The sequence below is a fragment of the Kryptolebias marmoratus genome, linkage group LG9 (genome assembly GCF_001649575.2).
Source record: "Kryptolebias marmoratus isolate JLee-2015 linkage group LG9, ASM164957v2, whole genome shotgun sequence".
NCBI lineage: Eukaryota > Metazoa > Chordata > Actinopteri > Cyprinodontiformes > Rivulidae > Kryptolebias > Kryptolebias marmoratus.
Window position 1 is genome coordinate 20,969,588 of NC_051438.1, and position 22,248 is coordinate 20,991,835.

At 36.2% G+C, this 22,248-nt stretch overlaps 1 protein-coding gene across 4 annotated transcripts in view; it reads left to right on the plus strand.

Moving 5' to 3' along the window:
- fgf13a (fibroblast growth factor 13a) overlaps positions 1-22,248 on the plus strand; it is a 90,167-nt gene that overhangs the window by 62,125 nt on the left and 5,794 nt on the right. For 2 of the 4 annotated variants that reach the window (XM_017408482.3, XM_017408483.3), the window contains exons 4-6: positions 6,089-6,199; positions 12,893-12,996; positions 21,662-21,857. In XM_017408482.3, coding sequence (XP_017263971.1) covers positions 6,089-6,199; positions 12,893-12,996; positions 21,662-21,857 — 411 coding nt within the window. Of the gene's footprint in view, positions 1-1,304; positions 1,455-2,819; positions 3,653-6,088; positions 6,200-12,892; positions 12,997-21,661; positions 21,858-22,248 lie in introns of those variants that run through there. The other 2 variants (XM_017408485.3, XM_017408481.3) reach the window with 2 other exon arrangements.

A 22,248-nucleotide genomic window follows, 5' to 3' on the forward strand; every position in this document is an offset into this window, starting at 1 on the left:
AATGTCTCCAAATTCACAGGACTTGTTGTCCATGATGAGAGGAATAAACACAGTTAAGGACTTTTTGGTAAATTATTTTTGTCCCATGTTTTAGAGGGGGAACCGATTATTTCAGACGGCTGAAATATTTGGTTCCCCCCTTGTAACTTTTGCAAAAAAAGAACAAATGTCTCCAAATTCATGGACTTGTTGTCCATGATGAGAGGAATAATAATGGTAAAATATTTGAGTGGCTGGTAAAAGAAATTTGTCCACCAGCCAAAATTTTTAATTTCCACCCCTGCATTCATCTGTAACCTCACCAGAGAGAGGTGGAGTTGTTATTTTTTAGTTTTGATCAGTGGAACTATGTAGCTTTGTCAATATAGTGAATGAATATGTTTTTTTTTCTGAAATATTATATACAAGCTAAAATATATTAGGTGAACAAATAAAGGCCAAACTCATAAAATAATAATCTCATTCAACTCGTAATTCCATGCTTTTAGACCTATCCACGTGTTAGTATGGATCAAATTTAGTTTATTTTTATTTTAATTTCCCCTTCAGAATGCATGCAGTAAAAAAAACTCTTTATGGCTAAATTGCACCATCTGGTGTTCAAATAGAGCACAGTGGTCTCTGAACACGAATTCCCCCCACACCGCACGCGCGCGCGCGCACACACACACACACATTGTAACAGAGCTAAATCTGTTTTAAGTTTGAGTTCAGTTTGGAGAAAATTCTCAAGTTTTACAGCAGACCCAAAATTTAAACACACGAGTTTCATTTTTGACTTAACAGTGCTGTTAACGTTAAACATTTGATAAATTACACATAAAAACTAATTTATGCTGCTGATGAGTACTGTAAGTAGAAGTCTGGACAACGTCAGAGTAGGAAAACTGTCCCAAAGAGCAGAGAAGTGTGTTTGTAAAGTCCTTTTGTGTGAGGCCAAGCTTTAACCATTGTCTTGTCGATATTTTCAACTAAAGTAGAAAGGCCTGTGTAACCAGTTTAGTGGACGCATTAACGGATCGTTTTACATTATTTTTTGTAACCCGAGAGCAAAGTCTTCAGAGCTCCAAGGAGGAAGTCGCAGCCTCCCATTTTCGTTCACTTTCCCCCCCTCTTCACCACCACTTTGTGTCCAACCGATCTGAACAACCCACGACAGTGTCTGCCGTATCAACAAGACCACCAAATGAATGTTTAATGAGCATTTCAGACGTTATAATGGCATGTCGCTAATGTTCTTTAATGATCTTCCTGTTGATGGCCACGCCTCGATGCTTTCTGCTCCGCTGCTCCTCTGACAGTTTTCTGACGATGGTTTGAACTTTGCTGAATCAAGTCCTGTCGCTTCTCTCTTCACTGTCCCACTTCAGGACTCCAAACAGCTGAACCACTCACTGATTTGGCTTTGTTGTAGAAAAAAAATATGACTTTTCCTTTGAGAAAGTCCACTTCAGGTAGGAAGATTTTCTTTGCTTTTTGCTTGTTTGATTTTTCTCATAAAAAAGTGTTTCAGATTCATAAGTTTATTTCTGTAAAACGGATTGTGGTGCTTTTTAATTATGTGAATTTTTAGACTTTATAAAATAAAATATTTAAAATAAATATAAATATATTTGTTGTTTAAGCATCGTGTTAAACCGCAGTACTTTGTCGTCGTGTTGCTGTCCGTGGTGCTGAAATGGAAAATGTTCTACAGCTTTAGTGATTGTGTTTAGACCTTTTCACTCACATTTGTAAGTTTTTCTCTTTCTTTTCTTTTTTCTTTTGTGTTTTTTGTTCAGACGTGGATTTTACTGAGATTCTACAGAGCTTTTCGTTCTTGTTGCTTTATGAAGTTTTTTTATTTTTATTTTTATTTATTTTTTTCAGACCTCTATTCCATGATATTTTTAGATTTTTCTTGCTCTAAAGCTTTTTATATAATAACTGGACCTATCCTAACCGTGAGGTGTGGTGTTCATATTTAATAGGTAAATAAAACGTAAAGGACACTTTAGGACTGTAGATGGCACCATCGGTTAATGTGCGAAATATGTTGAATCCAGTGTGGAGTAAAGGAGAAGAATCTGACAGCCAGAACGTGACATTCTTTTTGTCGTGAAAGTGTTAATCACACCTTTTAAAGTTGCCATTTCATTCACCAGTCGTCCTTAACTAGTGGCAGACATCTTCAAAATGGAAAAGAAAAATCTTTTAAATGGATTTTGTCATACATTAGTTGTTTTCTGTTTGGAAAACAGAACAATTAACTCAAAAATGCACGATTAACCATTATGTTTAGACATCACTTTGGAAAAATTGGATGGCCTCTTTCTATTTTTTCAGTCATCTGCAACCAATAAGGTTAAATCCATAATTCTGATCTATTTATAAAGCAAAAACGTATTGAATTTAGTTAAACTTATATGAGGTTCTAGCTAAGTGGCATTAACATACAGCCAAATAAATACGATTTATCTAAAAATAATTATGTTTGCTAGTGCTGACTGTTCCGTTTTCTTAAACAGAAACAATATTAAAATAAATGTGTTGTTGTTTCACTCTGTTCTGGACTTTTTCTTCTCGCCTACCCACCCGCCCCCGCGCTTTTTACGCCCCCATTCTTATTATATTTAATGTGAAATGTTTCACATGTGAGTTGTTGAGCAAGTCCTTACTGTAGGCACTGGCTGAGTCTGTGGACAGACTCCCAGTCCATCTCCCACGCCCCCACCCTAGCAGCTCTTTCCTCAGGTTGTAGGTGGGGATGCTCTGACTTTGTGTTTGCGCAGCGCTCGGTTACTGATTCAGCCACGAGCGCTTCCTGCTTCGTTTCCACAAACAACAGAAAACAACTGGGATCTCCGGAGTGATTCGTTCACAGACTCTGCGTTGCATATCCAGCACGAGGCTTAAGTCGGGTTGTGGCTGCAGACTCAGTGAGGAACTGTAGGCAGAGCGCAGCAAACACACTCCGGGCGTCTGCAAACAGGTGTTCCCATCCAGAGGACTGGCACTGAGCGTCATTCTCCACTGCCTACCAACACCATGAACATGTGCGCGGCTGGATAGCTCTGTGGGATCATGGAAACCCACCAACCAAGACTAGCTTTTTTTGCGTTTTCATTGTGATCCCAAGAAAATGTACCAGTTGGAGGAACATGTAACGCGCTCTGGTGGATGCCTTTTTGCGTTTCCGGATGGAACAAACTTCACTATTTTCACGGAGAGACGACGGGCAATTCCTGCATAACGTCGATATTCAATAAAAATGATTCACTTGGACATTATCTAGGTTTTGCTGCACCTTTGGGACTATTCAGTTCCACTCTTTTGTGCACTTTGCAGATTATTTCCTCAGCGCATCCTCGCAGTTGCCTCAGACTGTTGGCTCTGACTCCTGGACGTCTTTTTACTGAATCCACTTTTCAGGATTCACTTTTCTCTGGAAGTTTTTCCTCACAAAAAGCTGCCAAACTGGCTATGGCAGCAGCTATCGCCAGCTCCCTCATAAGGCAAAAAAGGCAGGCGAGGGAGCGCGAAAAATCTAATGCCTGCCGCTGCGTCAGCAGCCCCAACAAAACCAAAGGAAGCTGTGAAAAACCCAGCCGACTGAACGTTTTTTCACGGGTCAAACTCTTTGGTTCCAGCAAGAGAAGAAGGAGACGACCAGGTCTGTTCAGCAATTTGATCAGATTATTAAATTTGTCACTAACTCTTGTAGTGTCTTAAATGAAAAAAAAAACCTCAACTTACAATGGTGTTCGACATTTTTGAAGATAAGTTTTGCCAAACTTGCAAAGATAATGAGTGGATGTCTTTTTGTTCCGTTTATCAACAGTTAAATGTTATTTGGCATGCCAGATTAAATTGAATTATTTCTACATTTTTCACTGTTTACTTATTAAATATGATGTGCATGATCTAAATAAGTTAAACATTTCTTCATAAAAAAGACAGAAATTGACTGAACGTGCCCTTAAAACATTTATTTAATATTTAAAATAACTTTATGCTCTGGGTAAACTAACTGATAACAGCTTCATATTGGAGACCAGATGACTCACTTTTAAACAAGCAGGTCCAAACTTTAGTCTGCACTTTGACATGAATGCCAGAAATGTCAGTTTTTCCTTTTGCAGGTGTTCACAGAGGCATATGTTCATGCCAGAGGCTTACATTTAATAGGAAACTGGTTTTGAGAACCTAACTGCATTTCTTTTCAGCTGTTTTTAATCTCATAAATTGTATTTTCAAGATGCTTTATAAGAATGTGCACCTGGTGGTCAGAGCTGTTTACATAACAGTAGAATTGCAGCTTTTGCACCCTGCTTACTTCAAATTTCTATCTTGCGGAGGAAACAATGAGTGGCAAGAAAGTGTTATCTGCTGGTGGACTTACACAAGCTGCCTCTTCAGACAAAAACAACCCACATCTTAAAGAAATCTACTTTGTGTGTGCTTCCCCATGTATTTTCATATGTATGTCTATTTGTTATCCTGCTGGTTTGTGAGCATTATAGGAACTCATCAATACATGCACCCTGAATTTATTTATTTGTGTGTGTGTTTGTTTGTTTTGTTTTGGTCAATATATAATAATACCATGATGCTATGCAACAAAATGATTACATCATCGTGAAGACAGACGGAATAAACTTTTTTTGTTCAGTAAAATAGTCTAATAAATCTATGGGTGGCTGTGGTGAAAGGTTGTGAGATGAAAGGACAGATGAAAGGTGTGGTTAGCAGCTGTTACAGACCTTCCAGTAAGGACAATAAGCAGATAATGGAAAGCACTTATCTCTTATTGGACATTACACACTGATGTAACACAGCCAATGTGACCAATGCTTACAGGAAAATCTACAGAGGAATATTCACCTCAATAAGGGTGGGACATGTGACAAACTACAAGTAAGAGATTAGGATTATCATGATATAATTGGCAGATGTGCTCTTTAATAACACCAGAAAAGTTACATCAGAACAGTGTGGAAGACCTGGGTGTGTACTTTCTACTTGAATTATTGAATTATTCTAATAGTTTTCAGCCAATGGTTTGAAGTTCTTTCTGAATAAACAAATCAAGTACAGATAAAATCACTTTTTAATCAAAATATATTAAAAAACACAAATGTGAATAAACTCAAAGGTTGTTTATTTTGTGGATTCTTGCAGTTTTAGTTTCACAAAGAAAAACAACAAACAACAATGAGAGAATATAAATGAATGTTTCCTCTGGAGAAAATGATTTATTTTCTGTTACAAGTATTTAAAGATTTTTTTGTGCTTTAAACCAATCAACCTCTAAAAATTGCTTGTGGCCAGATGAACCAGGCGACTAAATTTTAAATGTGTAAGACCCCTGAAATTTACATCTAAAACTGTGTTGATTTAAAGTTCTAAACTAGGTTAAGATGTTTTCCACATTTTTCAGTATTTTCAGTTTGTTATGCTTATATATTCGATAAAATTTCTGTAAACACAATGTTTCATTTTACCCTTTTTGAATGCATGCAAAGAAAGTAACTAACAGGGAAGAGAAAGATGAGTGGCAAGCATTAATTTTTCTTAGACTTAAGCCAATGTGTGTTAATACTGAGTCACGTATTTTAGTTTGTCTTAAGTGAACCCAGTTTTTAGTTGCATGTGTTTTACTGTAAACAAACAAACAAAAAAATAAGAAGCTACAGACACCTCATGATTGTACAAGCAAATCAGACAAGATAAAACTAGTTTTTAACATTTTATATTTTAACACTCACATATATTTACTAAATAATAGCAAATTCTGTCTAAATACACACAGTTGCATTATGATGTCTGTTAATCCCTTAAACAAAAAGTTCACATCTGAGTATATCACTTTTTATTGTTTTTTTAGCTGTGAAGTAGAGAAATAATAGTTAATTGCAATCATTAGAAATATTTTTTTGTTTTGTGAACCTCTTGGGTATATTTACAATTATGTTTATTTGGCTGAAGTGAGATTTAAAATGATGGGAACTAGTAAAACATAAGATTTGACATGTCTAACAAATGACGTTGCCTTGCTGCCTGTTTCATTCTTGCATCTCTGTCTGTGTTTCTCCTCCTGTCTCCATAGAGCCCCAGCTGAAGGGGATTGTGACAAAGCTGTACAGTCGACAAGGCTTCCACCTGCAGCTGCAGGCAGATGGAACCATTGATGGAACAAAGGAGGAGGACAGTGGTTACAGTGAGTTTCATTTCAACATTTTGTTACACTGTATTTTTTTTACATATTTATCCTACAAGATATCATAAAAAGCACAAGAGAACATTTCCTCTAATAAATGCCAATGCAGTCTAAAACAGCAGGCCTGCACTCGCTATTGTATCAGCTTTCATGGCAAAAACAGTAAGTGAGACTGAAAAAAATAACTTGGTGATGTTTGTACATTTATTATCAAAATTAATAGAGAACTTAATAGAATCAAAACAGTTTTTTACAATATAAAAGTGGCAGAATATGTTTTCCTTGAGATAATGACTGAGAGCTTTTGTGCGTATCAGAAACAGTTTCTTCACAAGGTGCCAACCTTGGTAAGAGTCAAAGAACTACATCAATGGAGCACAGACAGACACATAGATTAGCATTGTTGCCATGCAATACAATCGTGAGTTTGAGTCCCAGCTGGGGTCTTTCTGTGTGGAGTTTGAACGTTTTACATCCGTGGGTTTTATCCAGGTAGTTCAATTTTGCCCCACAGCCCAAAAACATGCATATTAGTATGTTTATTGGCAACTTTAAACCGTGAGCATGAGTGGTTGTTAATTTCTCTGTGGCCCTGTGATGAACTGGCGACCTGTCCAGTGTGCACCTCACCTCTCGCCCAATGAACTCTGGAAAAGGACACCAGCTCTTAGTGACCGTGCAAGTTCTAAGCAGGTATACAAAAAAAGAATGAATGTTCCTGAATTTCTGTTACTCAGTTATAAATAATATCCTTTTTTTTACATTTTAATTTTTGAAAAAGGTTCAAACTGGGTAAGTGGTTAATAAAAGAGAGCAAAAAAATATTTTGTTGTTTCAGTGTTCTGAATTTTTCAGGATTGAGAAGCACATTCATTTTACCAAATCAAAATTTTTCAACCCTAACACAGATCACAACTGGGTTTTTAGGGCCCTACAAATTGCATCTATGGTGAAAGAAAACTTTTTTCTGTTGAAGCCACAACACCCATCATCATTTTGTTTTCTAATAGTTTAAAGAGGAGCAGCAAAAGTTATCCCAGTGAGCAGATATGAACCCATTTGGCACTCTGAATAAAGCAAGCTGTCAAAATAATTTAATAATAAAAAAACACTTGGTTGTTGGTTTTGGAATTGATATCTTATATAAAATAATACAAATTGTAAATATAACACAGAGGAGACAGGAAATGAAAAGAAAAATGCTGAAATTATATCCTAATATATGTGGTATATACATGTACATGCAGAGTTAGACTTCATCTCACATGCCACTCTTTTATCTGCATAGACTAACTTTTCTGTTGAGTTACATAATAAATGGCCTGCATTGCCTTTTCACAAACCAAAATAGTTTGTGAAAAGAAAATTAAAGAGTGCTGCTGAATGGGGGAAAAAAAAAAGGAGAAGAAGTGAAGCTCTTTGCACTGCTCCAAAAATAGCGTTGTTAGGCGCTGGGTGCGCTTGTCTCCATGGTGACGGAGAGTGCAGTCCTCTTGGAGCTAGTGGTGTCTTGTGATGGTGGAAGAGGACCTTCTCAAATGTGGGCACACACACACTGAGACAAAGAGATGCACACAGACACATAAAAGCAAGGATTTGATCTTTGTCACTGCAACTGGCGCCGCTGTCAGACGCTCGCTGTTAGGTTGTGGTAGTAAAGAAGTTTGCTGTTTCTTTGACATTTTCCTTAGGAAGAAAAAAAAAAGTTAAAGTGGGATAAGTGTTTGCTATTTCTTCACAGGTTTTCAGAGTCTCACTCCTATTATTTGTTGTGTTGCATCAAACTTAAACAATCCCACCAGGCATATGGAAAACTAAAAATATTATATAATCAGAATCTCTTTGCTGCTAAACATTTCAATAGCAGTATTATTTAACTTATCTAACAAATTTAGACTTGTAGATCTGCTAAACTCCTGTTAGCTTTCCTTGATCAGAAACCACTGCTGTGTAACTAGACAACAGAATTGAACAGTAATCAACAACTCACTTTTTATATCAAAAACTTTAATTTGCTCAAATTTCAGACAATGTTGCTCCAAGAATGACAATGTAAATTGTTTTAAATGTGACTATTTACTGTTCTAAAGCCTCAGGTTGATTCTGAAATTGAATTGGTCTTGACTCCTCGCAGTTAGTGGGTGGAACTGAAATGATCTTGAAAGCTGTCCCTCAGGCTTCCTCTCTCTTCTTATTTCATGTGTCTCTGTGTAGAAAGAAAATGTCCATGTGTGTGTGTGTGTCTTGTAATTCTCTTCGGTGTGCTCAGGTGTTTCAAGGAGCCCGAAAGTAATTGAGTTTTCCCTTCTTGAAAGTGTCCGTCAGTGCACTGGCTGGTAATCCTTCTGAAATGAGACAGGGGTGCAGATGTGTATGTGTACATCATGGTGGAGCCATCAAGGGAGAAACCTCAGTCGAGCGATGCCAAGCAAGAAGGGGGCATTTTAAAGACAGGAACTGATGGAACAACAAATCAAGTTGTTTCAGAGGAAAGAGAGACATCAGATCTCACATATTACAATCTTCCATATGTCTCCTCTTTGTTTTTTTCCTGGCAGCTTCATCTCTAACATCCTTCTACCAATATAGCCACTGTCCCTCCTCTGCACATGTCCAAACCGTCTCAGTCTGGCCTCTTTAACTTTATCTTTCAGTCACTCAGCCTGTGCTGTTCATCTGATGACCTCATTCCTAATCCTGTCCATCCTTGTCCCTCCCAAGGAGAACCTCAACATCTTCAGCTCTGACACTTCCAGTTCTGACTCCTGTCTTTTTGTCTCCAAACCACACAACACAGCTGGTCTCACTACTGTCTTATAAACCTTAACTTTGACTTTTGCTGCCTTCCTTTTGTCACAAATAACTCCTGAAACTTTATCCATCCACTCCACCCTACTTGGATGCTCTTCTTCACCTCTTTACCACACTTCTCCTTTCCGGGACAGCCAACCCTAAGTACTTAAAGTCCTGGAACTTTGTGACCTCTGCTCCTTGTTCTGATTTAGTTTTTAGTTTAAATAATAACCATTATGAAGCTTGAGAGCTCCATAAAGAATTTGCTGTAAACTGTCCATGTACTTTACCTAAATATTTTTTTGTTTGTTTCTATTCAAAGTAATTGTTCATTTTTTTGATGATTTATTGTATCCCAGTACAACCAGTACCTTCCCATCCCATTTGTCGTTGCAGATGTGGTTGTTTTTTAGTATTTTTTTCAGTTGCTGCTTTGGTCAGTTTCTCTTCCTTCAGGCATTGTGGAACTTTGAACTGCAGTTGCTGACAGTGTTTTTGTGCCTCTTGGGAGATTCACTGCATACTGGATATCCATTTCAATAAAACCCTGAAGCAAGTGGAAAACTGGTTATTGTCAAATTCTGTGAGGCTGCAGGAAAACAAGAACCACTGCGATGAGCTGCAGTCCAATATGTCAGAGTTAGTCTGTCCGGTGGACAAGAGGCACAGGAGAGAACTGACTTAACATGTTGCTTTGCTCTTTCACAGTGTAAAACAAAAACTTTTGTATTGGAACACTTTATATTCTTTATGTTCCATAAATGCATTGAAGAATACATGGGAGAGTTTCCTTCCATCTTCCCACAGTCACAGAAACAGCATGCCAAAGGTTAAAGTTATGTCTGTTGATTAACTGCCAACATAAAAAAGAGAAATTATTTCAGTTTTTGTTGCTGTGAGAGAAGGGATTTAAAACGTTTGTCATGGAGGTGTCTAGGCAGGGAGAAATCCATTTTACCATGTTGATTAACAGTAAAGATTTTTTTTAGTAGTATTTGATGTAAGGTGCTAAAATGGCTCTATAGAAAATGGTCAGAGAGGAACGAAAATTTGAACAAGTCTCCATCAGTGTAATTTCTTCCCTTCAGTCGACTGGTTTTCATCCCAATGACTTAAATATTGTGACTACATATGCAAAACCTGCATGAAGAGCTCTTCAGCTTGGATTTTTCAAAATTTATCTATTCATCCTATTATTCTTTGACAAGATAAGCAAATGATTCACTCTCAAAAAAAAAAAGTTTGGATAGTTAGTTTTAAGTTGCATGCACTGATAGAGGTCAATGTGCTTCATCATGTATGCATTCATAATACTGAAGATGGGGCCACATTAATGTCCAGGTCCTGTTGAGCCATAAATACTTTTCACCAAAAATCAGTCTGACCACAATTTTTAAAAGTCTGTTTTCAAAACTCGGCATAAAAAAGTTTTCAATGTTTTCAGCAGTTATTTTTTTTAACATGCATGTACTTTAAAAAGCAAATTCTAGAGTGGATCATTTAAATCCCAATCCTGACATGAATCCTCCTGGGAAAGTTCCTGCAATGAAAACACAGTTTTAGTCTAACTTCATTTAAGTATTTATCTATTTTTTACAGCTGTTTTAATATATTACACACAATGACACAAGTTATAGTCCATTGCACCTGTCAACAAAGGATTCACAACAACACTCATGGGACTTTTAGTCTCTGCAAACCCTTTATTTAATGACACTACAAATGCCAGAAAAGAAAAGATGAGTTCATAACATAATATAAAAATGAACTTTCATGTGGCATTTATGGAAACTAACAATATAAATGTCAAACTGAGGGAGAAAGAAAGAAATACATACGAGAGTACTGACAACAACAGAACCAGTTATATGTGGTTTTTACCAAACCGCTGCTCTGAAAAACATAAATGCATTTCTCTAGCTGTTGTTTACTGTACTTCGGAAGTTAGGACATTGAGATGTCTACTGTGTAAAAAAAAAAAAAAAGATAAGGGCAATGAAGTGACCCATCAAAAAGCCTCTGTAGTGCACTTCACTCTAAAGAGTTCGAGACAGGGATTTGCTAAGTGGTTGACGAGAATATTTATGGTGAGGACGCACTGAATCAGAGCTTAACCAGCATGAGAATGTGAGAGAAGGTTTCTACTTACTTTTGTTTAACTCTGCTTCCTTCTAATGTGAAAACATATGTTATGAACACAAAGTGAACATAGATGATATGATTCCTGTCAAGACATTATTTGTTTGTCTGTATAATGAGGATATTGAATGCACATAAAGCAATAAAGACAGCAATAATGCTCGTAAACATGTTCAACAATAACCAGTACACCACAAAGTTTACTTTATTGAGAGCAGTGGCCTGAATGCAGCCTCTCAGGTAGATGTTTATCTGCTTATCCTGTAAGTTGGGTCTGAGCATTTTATTAAATACAAACAGTGCATGCAGACAATGATTACTTTGAGATAAACGTCAGTGAACAGCTGCCAACTCTTTCAGATTCACAACTAACATTTAACTCACCCATCATGGACAGGTTCATGTGTTTGTGTTTTTTGCCATGACTTCTATGTATTTAGTTGATATTCATGTACATTAGAATGCAGCACCAAAAAGCTATAATCTCATGGTGATTTTGTAGAGAAATAATCCAAATAACTTATCATATCTCAATTGTTTTCAATAAAAAGGTGACAAGGATGTTACTAAGTAGTCTGAACTGTAAACCACTGTTTATTTCACCACTGCAATGAATTTTCATAATATTATAAAGGTAACAGGGTGTGGATGTGTAGTTATATTCTTTGATTAGAGTTATTAGTGAACATCTTTAACAATAAATTAAAAAACTGCATTGATAGAAGGTTTACTGATCTCAAAACATTCCAATATTGGTAATAAGTTGCATTTATAATGTACTTTTCTGGTCTTGCTGACCACTCAGAAGGCTTTTACTCTACAATCCACATTTAGTCATTCAATTCAACTTAACTTTATTTATATGTTTCAAATGCAGAGATAACTCAACTTACTTAACAAAGCAAATAGATAAACTTAAGCAGGGCAATATGTATGATAAAACTCCTCAAACAGAAACAATAAAAATAACATAAAAGCAATAGGACATAAAATAAAACAAATATATGAAGATCAGTGCATAAGAATACACGATAGAACGTATTAAAACAGATATCACAAGCTATGCAGTACAATAATTAATGTGAAAAGTGCCAACTAAAAAAAGCCATATTAAATAAATACGTTCTTAGCTTGGTTTTGAGGGCAGTGAGAGTGTTGGTGTTTCATACCCAAGCATAGAGCTGATTCCAGGAGAGACAAGCCTTGAAACTAAAGGCTCTTTCTCCCATTCTAGTTTTAGAGTTTCATGGAACATCCAGAAGACCTGTATATTAGGCGCAAACCATTTTCGTTGGGTTATAGGGGAGAAAACCCAGACCTGCAGAAGAACAATGTGTAAACTCTACACAGAAAGACCCCAGCTGAGTTTTGAACCCAGGACCTATTTGCTGTGAGGCAGCAGAGATAACCAACGGCACCACTATGCAGTCCATCAGTGTTTTTTGTGATTTGTCTTTGTAGTCGAATATGCAACATTGTGAGCATTAGAATTGTTTAAATAATTACTTTTGACCACTGTATTTTGATTTAGGTAATTTGCCATGTTTGAAACATAATTGTAAGATAGTGCCTCCCTGAACTTAAGTGAAGCCTATTTGTAACTGAGTTTTGACGGGACAAAAATAAAAGCTACTGGCAATGATGCAGTGTAGAATTTTATGCAGAATTTACAGAATATTTTAGGACAATTTCCAAAATATGGAATGGTTTTAAATGTGTATCTTTTTTGACCTTTTTGTTTATTTTCTGTCTTTTTTTCAGCCATGTTCAACCTCATTCCAGTGGGCCTGCGAGTGGTGGCCATTCAGGGGGTGCAGACCAAGCTCTACCTGGCTATGAACAGTGAGGGCTACCTCTACACATCGGTAAGCGCATGTTTTGGTGACTTTCTGTGTATTTGTTATCACATTATTTCATCCTCTGCTCAAGAGTCAGTAAGTTTGGCTGTTTGCAAAAAAATGTCACCTTTAAATGAAATGACATCAGCAGGACAGGAAAAAAAAGAAAACTTACAATACGTGATGTCATTTAGTTTTATTTGTTGACAGAAGTAATCCACTCTCATGCTCATTCAGACACAACACCCCAAGCCTGATGAAAGAATAACATCATTTTCTGATAAATTCAGTGTCAATAAAAGGTTCAAGGATTGTATAAGCCGTCTAAGCGGTGACATCTCAGACAGTCTCGGTTGGCTCTTTGTCTTTGATTAAATGTGCAAGGTTATAAATTATTCAGTTACTGGCCAAGTAATGTCTCAGTTCGTCTTTTTTCTAAATGCCATCACTACACTGTGAGGCAGACGTCACTCAGAAGACTGACAGACTGCTTGGATTTACAACCGGAGGGCACTGCAGGTGCACTTACTGCTGACAGACAGTCTTTATAGTCAAATTACTAAAGATTGTTCTATATGATAAAGGTCTCCAGACTGATTGCAAGTAGCAGACACAATAAACAAAATTTAATAAGGTTGTGACTTTTTGCAGTGTGGCTTTGGCTGACAGGCTATTGATTATAAACTCAGGTAGGAGTGAGATAAAGAAGAAACACAACAATCTTTTGATTCTATCATTCTGCCTTGGTACTGCTTTTCATAAAACAAAAACATTTGCTATAATAAACAGACTTAAGAAGTGTGGCTTTAATTTGTTGGAATTAAAACAGAAGAAAAGGAGGCTTGGAAAATAACATCTGAACAAAAAGAGTAAATAAATGTCTGGCTTTTACTTGTGGAGGTGGAAAGAAAATTTTAAAGCAGAGCTCAAAATGAAGCAGACGTAAAATTTGATTAGAATCAGATACATTCAAATTAAAACCTCAATGCATTCAACTGAAATTTCATTTTATTGCCTTTTCTTTGGTTATATAATATTTTTTAATTTTTACTCAAATAGAGAAACAAAAAATCAGGATTCTACAAAGGCTGCATAATTTGCATCATCTATGCTGTTTCAAATACTGTCTCTCATGAGGAATACAGTACATCTCATCCATGTGTTAAATTGGAAGGAAGCAGTTGGGGGATGGGCTGCAGAGCTTCTCATTTCAGCTAAATTAGGGAGGAAATTGAAGTGAATGTGAAACTGGCTACCTAATAGTCCCGGTCTTCCTGAAATTGCTGCTATAGTGAAGCACTGCATCCAAGTACACACACACACACACACACAATAAACCAACCAATAGCAGATCAGTTTTGGGGGAGATTCCCAATCAACAATAGAGAGACAGCAGATGAGCAGCTGGGTGGGGCATGGAGTGCTGCTGTTAGGGGATCTTGATGTCTCCTACATGTGTGTCTGCATTCATACATGCAAGGGTGGAGATTTAAGGAAGAAAAAATCTATAATATAGCAAATAAAAGAAAAAACAGTTTATATTGTTTACATGCATGGTCAGTTCATTTTCCATTAATTTTAATCTGGGCAAAATTATAAATGCAAGATTATGTTTAGATTTAATTTATTTTATTTTTAAGTAAGAAGCTTTTTAGGCATAAATAGTGGCTGTTGAGAAGGAAAAGTGTTGAGGAAAATAATGCTCAGCATTTCTCTAGATTTTGACAATTTTATCTTCAAATATGGTGCAATATGAAATGTGCCAATAAATTCCATTTCACAAAATCTGAACATCGCCCTTCATTGCAATGAATAAATTGCAACGCTAATGTCCTCACTTTTGTGTTGAAAAGTAGAAAAAAAGTTTCAAATGGTTTGCAAGTTTGAGGAACTGTGACACACCTACATAGGATGACATTTTCCTGCTTTACCTTATTACGTTCTATAAAGAACAACATCAGACTGACTGGCATCAGCTCCAGAAACAATCAGGAATAAAACCACATGGGCAAAAATTGAACTGGCTACCAGGCAGAGGTACATAAAACCATAAGCTAAATTGTACCCAAGCATATTAAAATAGAAAAATTTCTCATGTGGCAAAACTGAGTATAGGTGTTCAGGTCCCTTACAAGTTGATTTTTAACAACATTTTTTGTCCCTGTTTATATTTTATCTGCTCAGCTGTTTTGGTCTGCAGGGAAAAATCCTAGTCCACCTGCAGACGATGTTGATTCACGTCATGTGTGTGTCATGTTTGAATATTTAATGTTTTGCACATTAAAAATAAAAAAACTGTATAAAAAGAAAGGAGTGTAAGAAATACGGGTGAAAGAAAGCATGCGTGTGTGTGTGGGTGAGAGAACGAACCAATGAAAATATAAACTATATATATAGAGATTTAACTTTATTTTTCCACATTACCTGTTAGCCTCTGATCATTGCAGAAGTATTAGAGGCTCTTTAGCATCAGAACTGCACACACTGTTAATACTGAAACATTTTTGTTTTTAGATGTGTGAACATGTTTCTGGATCCTGAGCTAAGTGATCTGCACATATCTCACAGGCTGCCTTTGAAGTGGTGTTATTAATTTCCTAGTGGGTCAAATTTGAATTAGTGTGAGTCAGGCTCCAGTTGAATCTCGTCTAGACCGCTCAGTGTGTGTGTGTGTGTGTGAAACAGAGCTTTCAGGCTTGGTGGGGTAGAGATATTTGTCAGGATAGGTTTAAAGTCCTTTGTTTCAAGAACACTGCCATTTAAAACTTTATTCACACAAAGAAAATATATTAAAGATGTTTATTTTACAAAAGATCTGTTTAATAATTGACTGCCAAACTGGGAAGAAAAACACAAAAGAATTTCATATCATGAGCTTGTGTAGTGAAGGATGCAAACGTAGGATGCTCAAAGTCTCTGGAGGCTGAGGGAAAGTGTTATATTTAAAACAAATCTAAAGATGCTGCAAGGCAGGATGGCCAAAAGAAAGCATAAGAGAGAAATAAACAAACAGAACATAACATGACAAGAGAGAAAACAGAACTTGGCATTAGAAACACACAAAACACCAAGGACAAACACAAAAACAGTATCTGACAAAGAACCCCTGATTTTTCCTGTTGTATTTAATAAAATAAAGAAGGCTCAGACTTATCTTTTCTCCCACTTTATCACCAGGAAGCAATCCAGGGTTGGAACAGTTTCCCAATTTTGCCGCTTTAAGAGTTCACAGTAACCCAACTTTAGTTCATGTCAAACACTTTTAATGACCTATCTTCACACAAACACGTAAACAACACTTTTTCCTGAAACACCGGCTTTCTGGAAACCCAGTGCAAAAGCAGGCTTGAATCTGCAGTGACAATTCTTGCGTACATGTTCGTGCCTTCACTGCATAACCTCTCTTGATACAATATTTTGGCTCTGACAGAACAACTGAAAGGTTGGAACTAAAACTACCAAGGGATGAACTGTATAAATCCCCTGTGTCAGGTAATTAATTCCTATATACTGAGGGATTAATTACCTGACACAGGACAGGTAGGCTGATTAACAAACTAGGACATGCTGTGCAGAGAAAGCAGAAAGTAAAACTAGAAACAGACTAAGGAAATATAATACCAACAAAGAACTTAAAGCAAAAGTAATAAACACATTTCATATAATATATGTATATATATACATATTGAAATCATCCATACATGCTAAATCATAACAATCAAAAATAAAACAAAATCTTAAGGCTTAGCATTGCAATAAAAAAAAATATAAATGCCTGATGGGTCAGTCTGACCTGAAACATAATCATTACTTTATACTCAAGGGGGAAAAATAAATATGACAATAAAAATTGGTAGATGTCAGAGGAGTCTGTGTATTACTGTTCTTGTGTAATTGTGCCTGTTGGCTGTGTATTTGTGTCCTTAGAGACACACACAGTTTGATCACATCCATACCTTTTCAGCTATTTAGCCAGCACAATACCATTGGTAAACAAGCACCGCTGCAGAGTTTCACTCCATTGGGGCGTGTCATTAATTATTCTGTTGTGTGTGCGTGTCTGTGTGTGTGTTTGAGTGGGGGGTGTTGTGAATTAAATATGTACCCTGCGTGGGAGTGCCTGCTTGTGCTTTGTATTGTTTTCCTCAGTAGATTAAAACTCTCCAGTGTATTCCTAAACAAATAAACACCACGGGAACACTTGTTTAGCTAAATAAAATGAAAGAAGAAAGAAAAACAAGGTCCTTTTTAATCCGCTTTAACTCTCTTCAAAATCTGGATTTAAAGAGACTTATCCTCACAACTCAGCCATAAAATTAGTTTTTCTTAGCCTCACGAACAATGATACGTCTAGAAAGAAACTTGAGAAGTGATTAGACATGATTTTATTGATTTAATTAGTCTGTTTTTTTATTTTATTTTAGTAAAGCATCTGAAAACCCACTGTTATTCTCATTGATTCACCATATCTTTACAGAAGGAATAAAGTGTATTATAATAGTATTTTGCCTCCTGCTGACTGCATTTGAGAAATCAATACAGACCATAATTACTCCCTGGAAGCAGACAAAATACAGTTTGATCATGAATCATAATTGGTAGTGTAACTTGTTATACCTGCCTTGCTAATGGGATATTCATTTTACAGTTGGCTTTAGATACGTTATACGTATCTAAACGATATTCTCTTGCTTGAGGCAATTATTAGATCATAAAGACCTCAGGCAATACGGGGATTTACCCCAATTTAAAACACCACAGCATCCTCTGAGTCACGATGTGCAAACCAAACAACTGAGATGAAGTTTATTTATAAGAAATAACTCTACGCAATAAAGGATAATGTATGAAAGTTAATCTTTTTTTATTAAAATGAACACCCGTTGAAGTTAGATTTGTGTTTCAATCAAAACTGAAGTTGTCTTCAATCAAAAGGGACAATATGGGGAGAAAAGCAAATTTTTTTTGGTAATTCTTTTAAATACTTTAAGGCGTCCACATAGAACTAGGTTTTTCTGAATTTGCATCTTTACAAAAAATGTGTTGTAGGAGCCCCAAAATGTTTTTTTAAACAGGCCCTGAGGTGAAATAAAATGATGAAACCCCACACTTGTGTTTTTGTGTGGACACCCAAAATGCAACCTTTTGAAAGTGATGAGGTTCATAGTCCCACCTCTTGCCTAACCTTCGAACCAAAGACTGATAGACAAAACAACATTAATGAGTCTGTGTTGCAGATGCCAGTTCCTCAACTAAAGCAAACCCTTTGTAACCTGCATCACTTCAATGAGCAGATAAGGATAAGGAAAAATAACATTGCCTTAAAGAGAGTGGAGCAAAACCCCTTTATTTTGGCATCAAATAATAAATAAAAAAGGGTTTTGTCACTCAATCAGACATTTTATCAACAATACTAAAAAGCAATAATTGCTGAAAAAAATACAAGTACAAATCCAATCCAATATACATCAGGTATACATTTTATGGTAAATGGGAACAGTTCTTAAAAATGATACTCGCAGTATTTAGCTTGATATGTTTTGAACACAGAGGAACACCCTTCTCTCCAGCCATCCTTCGCTGGACACTGTACCTGAAAAACATCCATTAAGTCCAAGTATTTGCAGTGACATGACTTTCAGTCAATATTACCCTGCACTTTTGTGATCTTGTAGTTTAATCTGACACTTGAGCCTTTGAGTTTTCGTCCTTCTGCTCTCACTTATACTCCTTTCGATAAGGCAAGTCAAAGCACACATTTAGAAAAAGGGGAGATTTATAAATGTGTTGACATTTTTACCAGCTTTTTTTCATGGTAACAGAAGCAGGAAAGAAACAGGCAGGTGCCTTATGTGCCATATTTTCATACGCTATAAATGTATTTAGGTTGTATCTAACATATCAGTCTCATCCAACTTTTAGTTAATTCAACTTAAATCTGAATTAAAAACACTAAATATTGAAAAGTATTTTATGAGATCCTTTTACCATTTTTTGTTTGTAAAATTAGCATTAAAAAGGTTATTTATTATTTATTTAGGGGTAAAAAAATGAAAGATGCTCATACTCCAATGATCTCTAAGCAGATATTGCAGAGTGATTTTTAAAAAGATTTATTTAACTTGATTTGAGACAGAAAGATCATTTCTTACAACATAAAATATAGTATTGACTTACAAAAAAAAAAATGCTTCTGAAAATCTTTATGAATCTAACCACCATTACAATCTTCTTTTAATCAGAAAAGGGGGGTGGGGAGAAATCGGGGGGGATCCCCTGCCATTTTGGTCCCGTTTTGTGTTGCCTGGCACAGACCTGTTTTCTACAGAGACCCACTCCAGTTCAACAATACCAGCCAAGCAGCCTCTCCTCCGCCTTGGCTCTGACCGTGCGTGTATCCATCTGTGTCTGTCTGTTTGTCAATACTCTCCCATTCTTCATCAGAACAAGTGTAACCAGCCAAATCCACATAAGCTCATTATTAGAGGTACAACAGAACTAAGCTCGAGAGCGGCGTGTTGTTTTGCTTCCAATTACCGCTTGTGCATAGCAGAGATGGAAGCTGTCCAGGCCTTTCAAGGCAGCTGTAGTTAAACGGCCCGAACATGGGGAGTCAAGTAGAAAGATAAAAAGAACGCACTGATGTGCTGAGATTGGTGACGAGTCAAAATTCTAGCAACGTACAAGAATTATTCATAAAAAGATACAGAATGCAAACTATTATGAAAAAAATATGACTTTAATTATTTCATCGATTTTCTTTGTTCTCTGATGTGTTTTTCTTTTATAAATAGTAGTGTATTGCTGTTTGCAGTAGGGGGTTTATTAACACTAGCACAGTTGCAAGCTGTGTTTGTACTGCCAGGACAATTAATGACGTTGTTTTTTACTCTACTGATACATTTTCTCTTTTCACTCCTTCATCTGAATGAACATAGACTTAAAATGCATCTTTTTTGTCCTTTTAACACTGAACCTGGTTCTATACATTCATGAAAAAAGAAGTAGTATACAGTATTTACACTTGAGGGCTTTTAGTTATAAATCAATGTTAATGTACTCAGGAACCTAATTTACTTTATTTTATATTCTTAGAGATTCAAATCTTTTAAAATCCATCTGTGATGATACACTGCTCTGATATACCTTGTGATGAACAGCATGTGGAGGGAAGTTTAAAGACCTTTTAAATTCTTCAACAGTTCAATTTTACCATCAAAATGTAATTTGAGATGTGTTCCCCTGATTCCATGTGAAATTAAAGTTACATGTGAATACATGGGGGAAAAAAAGACACAAAAACAAAAGTTTTTCTCATTGTGTTGGGAAGGATAAAGATTTCAGTTTGGAGTTTGGTGCCATAGCAGTGGATTCTTTTGTATTTTTTGGGAGTACAACATTTTCTAAAACTAAAACTGTTTCACAAATGAAAGAGATGCCTATTACATTAAACAATTATTAGGCTTTGTGATTTGTTTGTACCTTTAAACAAGAAATCTATACAAACAAGACGAGAGTTTATGAACATCATACTGATGTCTCGAGAGAATGAAATGATTATAGATGTTTTGTTTCCATGAGAACTTAATATCAATCTCTTTGAAATACATAATTACAAGTGTGTTACACCTCTTTCAATCACTTCAAGCTTGGTTTTGAATACATGTTTGAAGCTATTTAAAGACCGTCATTATTTCTGTATCGATTTCTTTTTACATAAAAAATAGGCAACTATATATACCCTTCTTGTGGAGTTCACTGTCCTCACAAACAGTTTCTACAATGAGCTTTCCTGTGTCAAATAGTGTAGTATAGTGGCCTCTACAAATAGATTTGTACATTTTAGTTTGCAAACTGTCCTGAAAAAAACTAAACTCTGCTGCCAGGCTCAAAAGTTGCCACATCAGGTACAATAAATAAGTACAGACAACTGCACACAAACTCTTACCTTAAGAGACATAAGTCTCACCAACACTGAATTTATTGTGAAATCCCCTAAAAGGTAGCTTTTAAACATTTCTGTAATAACTCTTGACATAATGTTGGAAAGGTGAGCAGCAACACTGCCTGTTTAAGCAGGTTTTCCACATGCAGAGCCATAGTGAAAAGAAAAAAAAAAATGAGTGAACAAACATCTTCCTTGTAATGAGTGCAAATAGATTACATATACATTTATTAAAATGTTCTTCTAAAAGCATTTCAATCTCTTATCTTTCAATTTAGAAAGTCATTACTTTAACACATTAAACAGCATAAATGTCTGATGGCTGTTAATAGATGACTGTGTCTAACAAGATCTCAGATTCAACAACAAAACTCTGACGGATAATGAATAGCTCATCTATAATTAACAGTTAAGACCAAATGAGAATGTACAATTAATTTAGTGTGTGCGTTTTATAAATGTTTCTCATTATTGTCATCTCACTTTCATCTATGCCATAAAGTGCTACTTTGTTCACAGCAATGACTGATATGAATAGATTTAGATGATTGTCCTGAGATTTAAATAAAAAAACACAGCAAGTTCATTTACTCTTTAAGTGCCTGAGTTTGTGTTGCTTGAGTATTGAAATCTAAAGCCACACTCTGCCATAAGAAGCATTTGCATTTCTTCTGCTTCAGTGACTTTTGAGACATTGTGAACTACCAGCTAACACTTTCCCTACAATGTCTCTGTTCTCCTCCACAGGAACACTTTACAAATGAGTGCAAATTTAAGGAATCGGTGTTTGAGAACTACTATGTGACGTACTCCTCCATGCACTACCGGCAGCAGTCAGGCAGGGGCTGGTACCTCGGTCTGAACAAGGAGGGAGAAATCATGAAGGGGAATCATGTCAAAAAGAACAAACCAGCAGCCCACTTCCTTCCTAAACCTCTAAAAGGTAAGCCCACACAGAACCATTTTCACATCTTTAACGTCCAGGTTCTGATTAGAAATACTGTCGTCATCCATTAATGTGGTTATAGCTGTTACACCTGGAAAAAAAAACTCTAAGCCGAGTGAGATATGTGTGTGTGACATAAAGGGGAGTATCTGACGAAATACTGTCTGTTTAAAAAGTGTGCAATGCTCTGCAATATAGTTAAAGCTGCAGTAACTACATATAATTAGAAACTTGTCTTCACTGACCAGATGTTTGGCTGAATGGATAAGAAAAGAAAGTTTTTCCACAATTAAATCCTATTCTACCACAATTTCTTCCCATAATGAATCTTTATTTAAATACTTTTGGTCTTTGTGGATGTGTTTTACTAAAACACGTGCTACTCTCC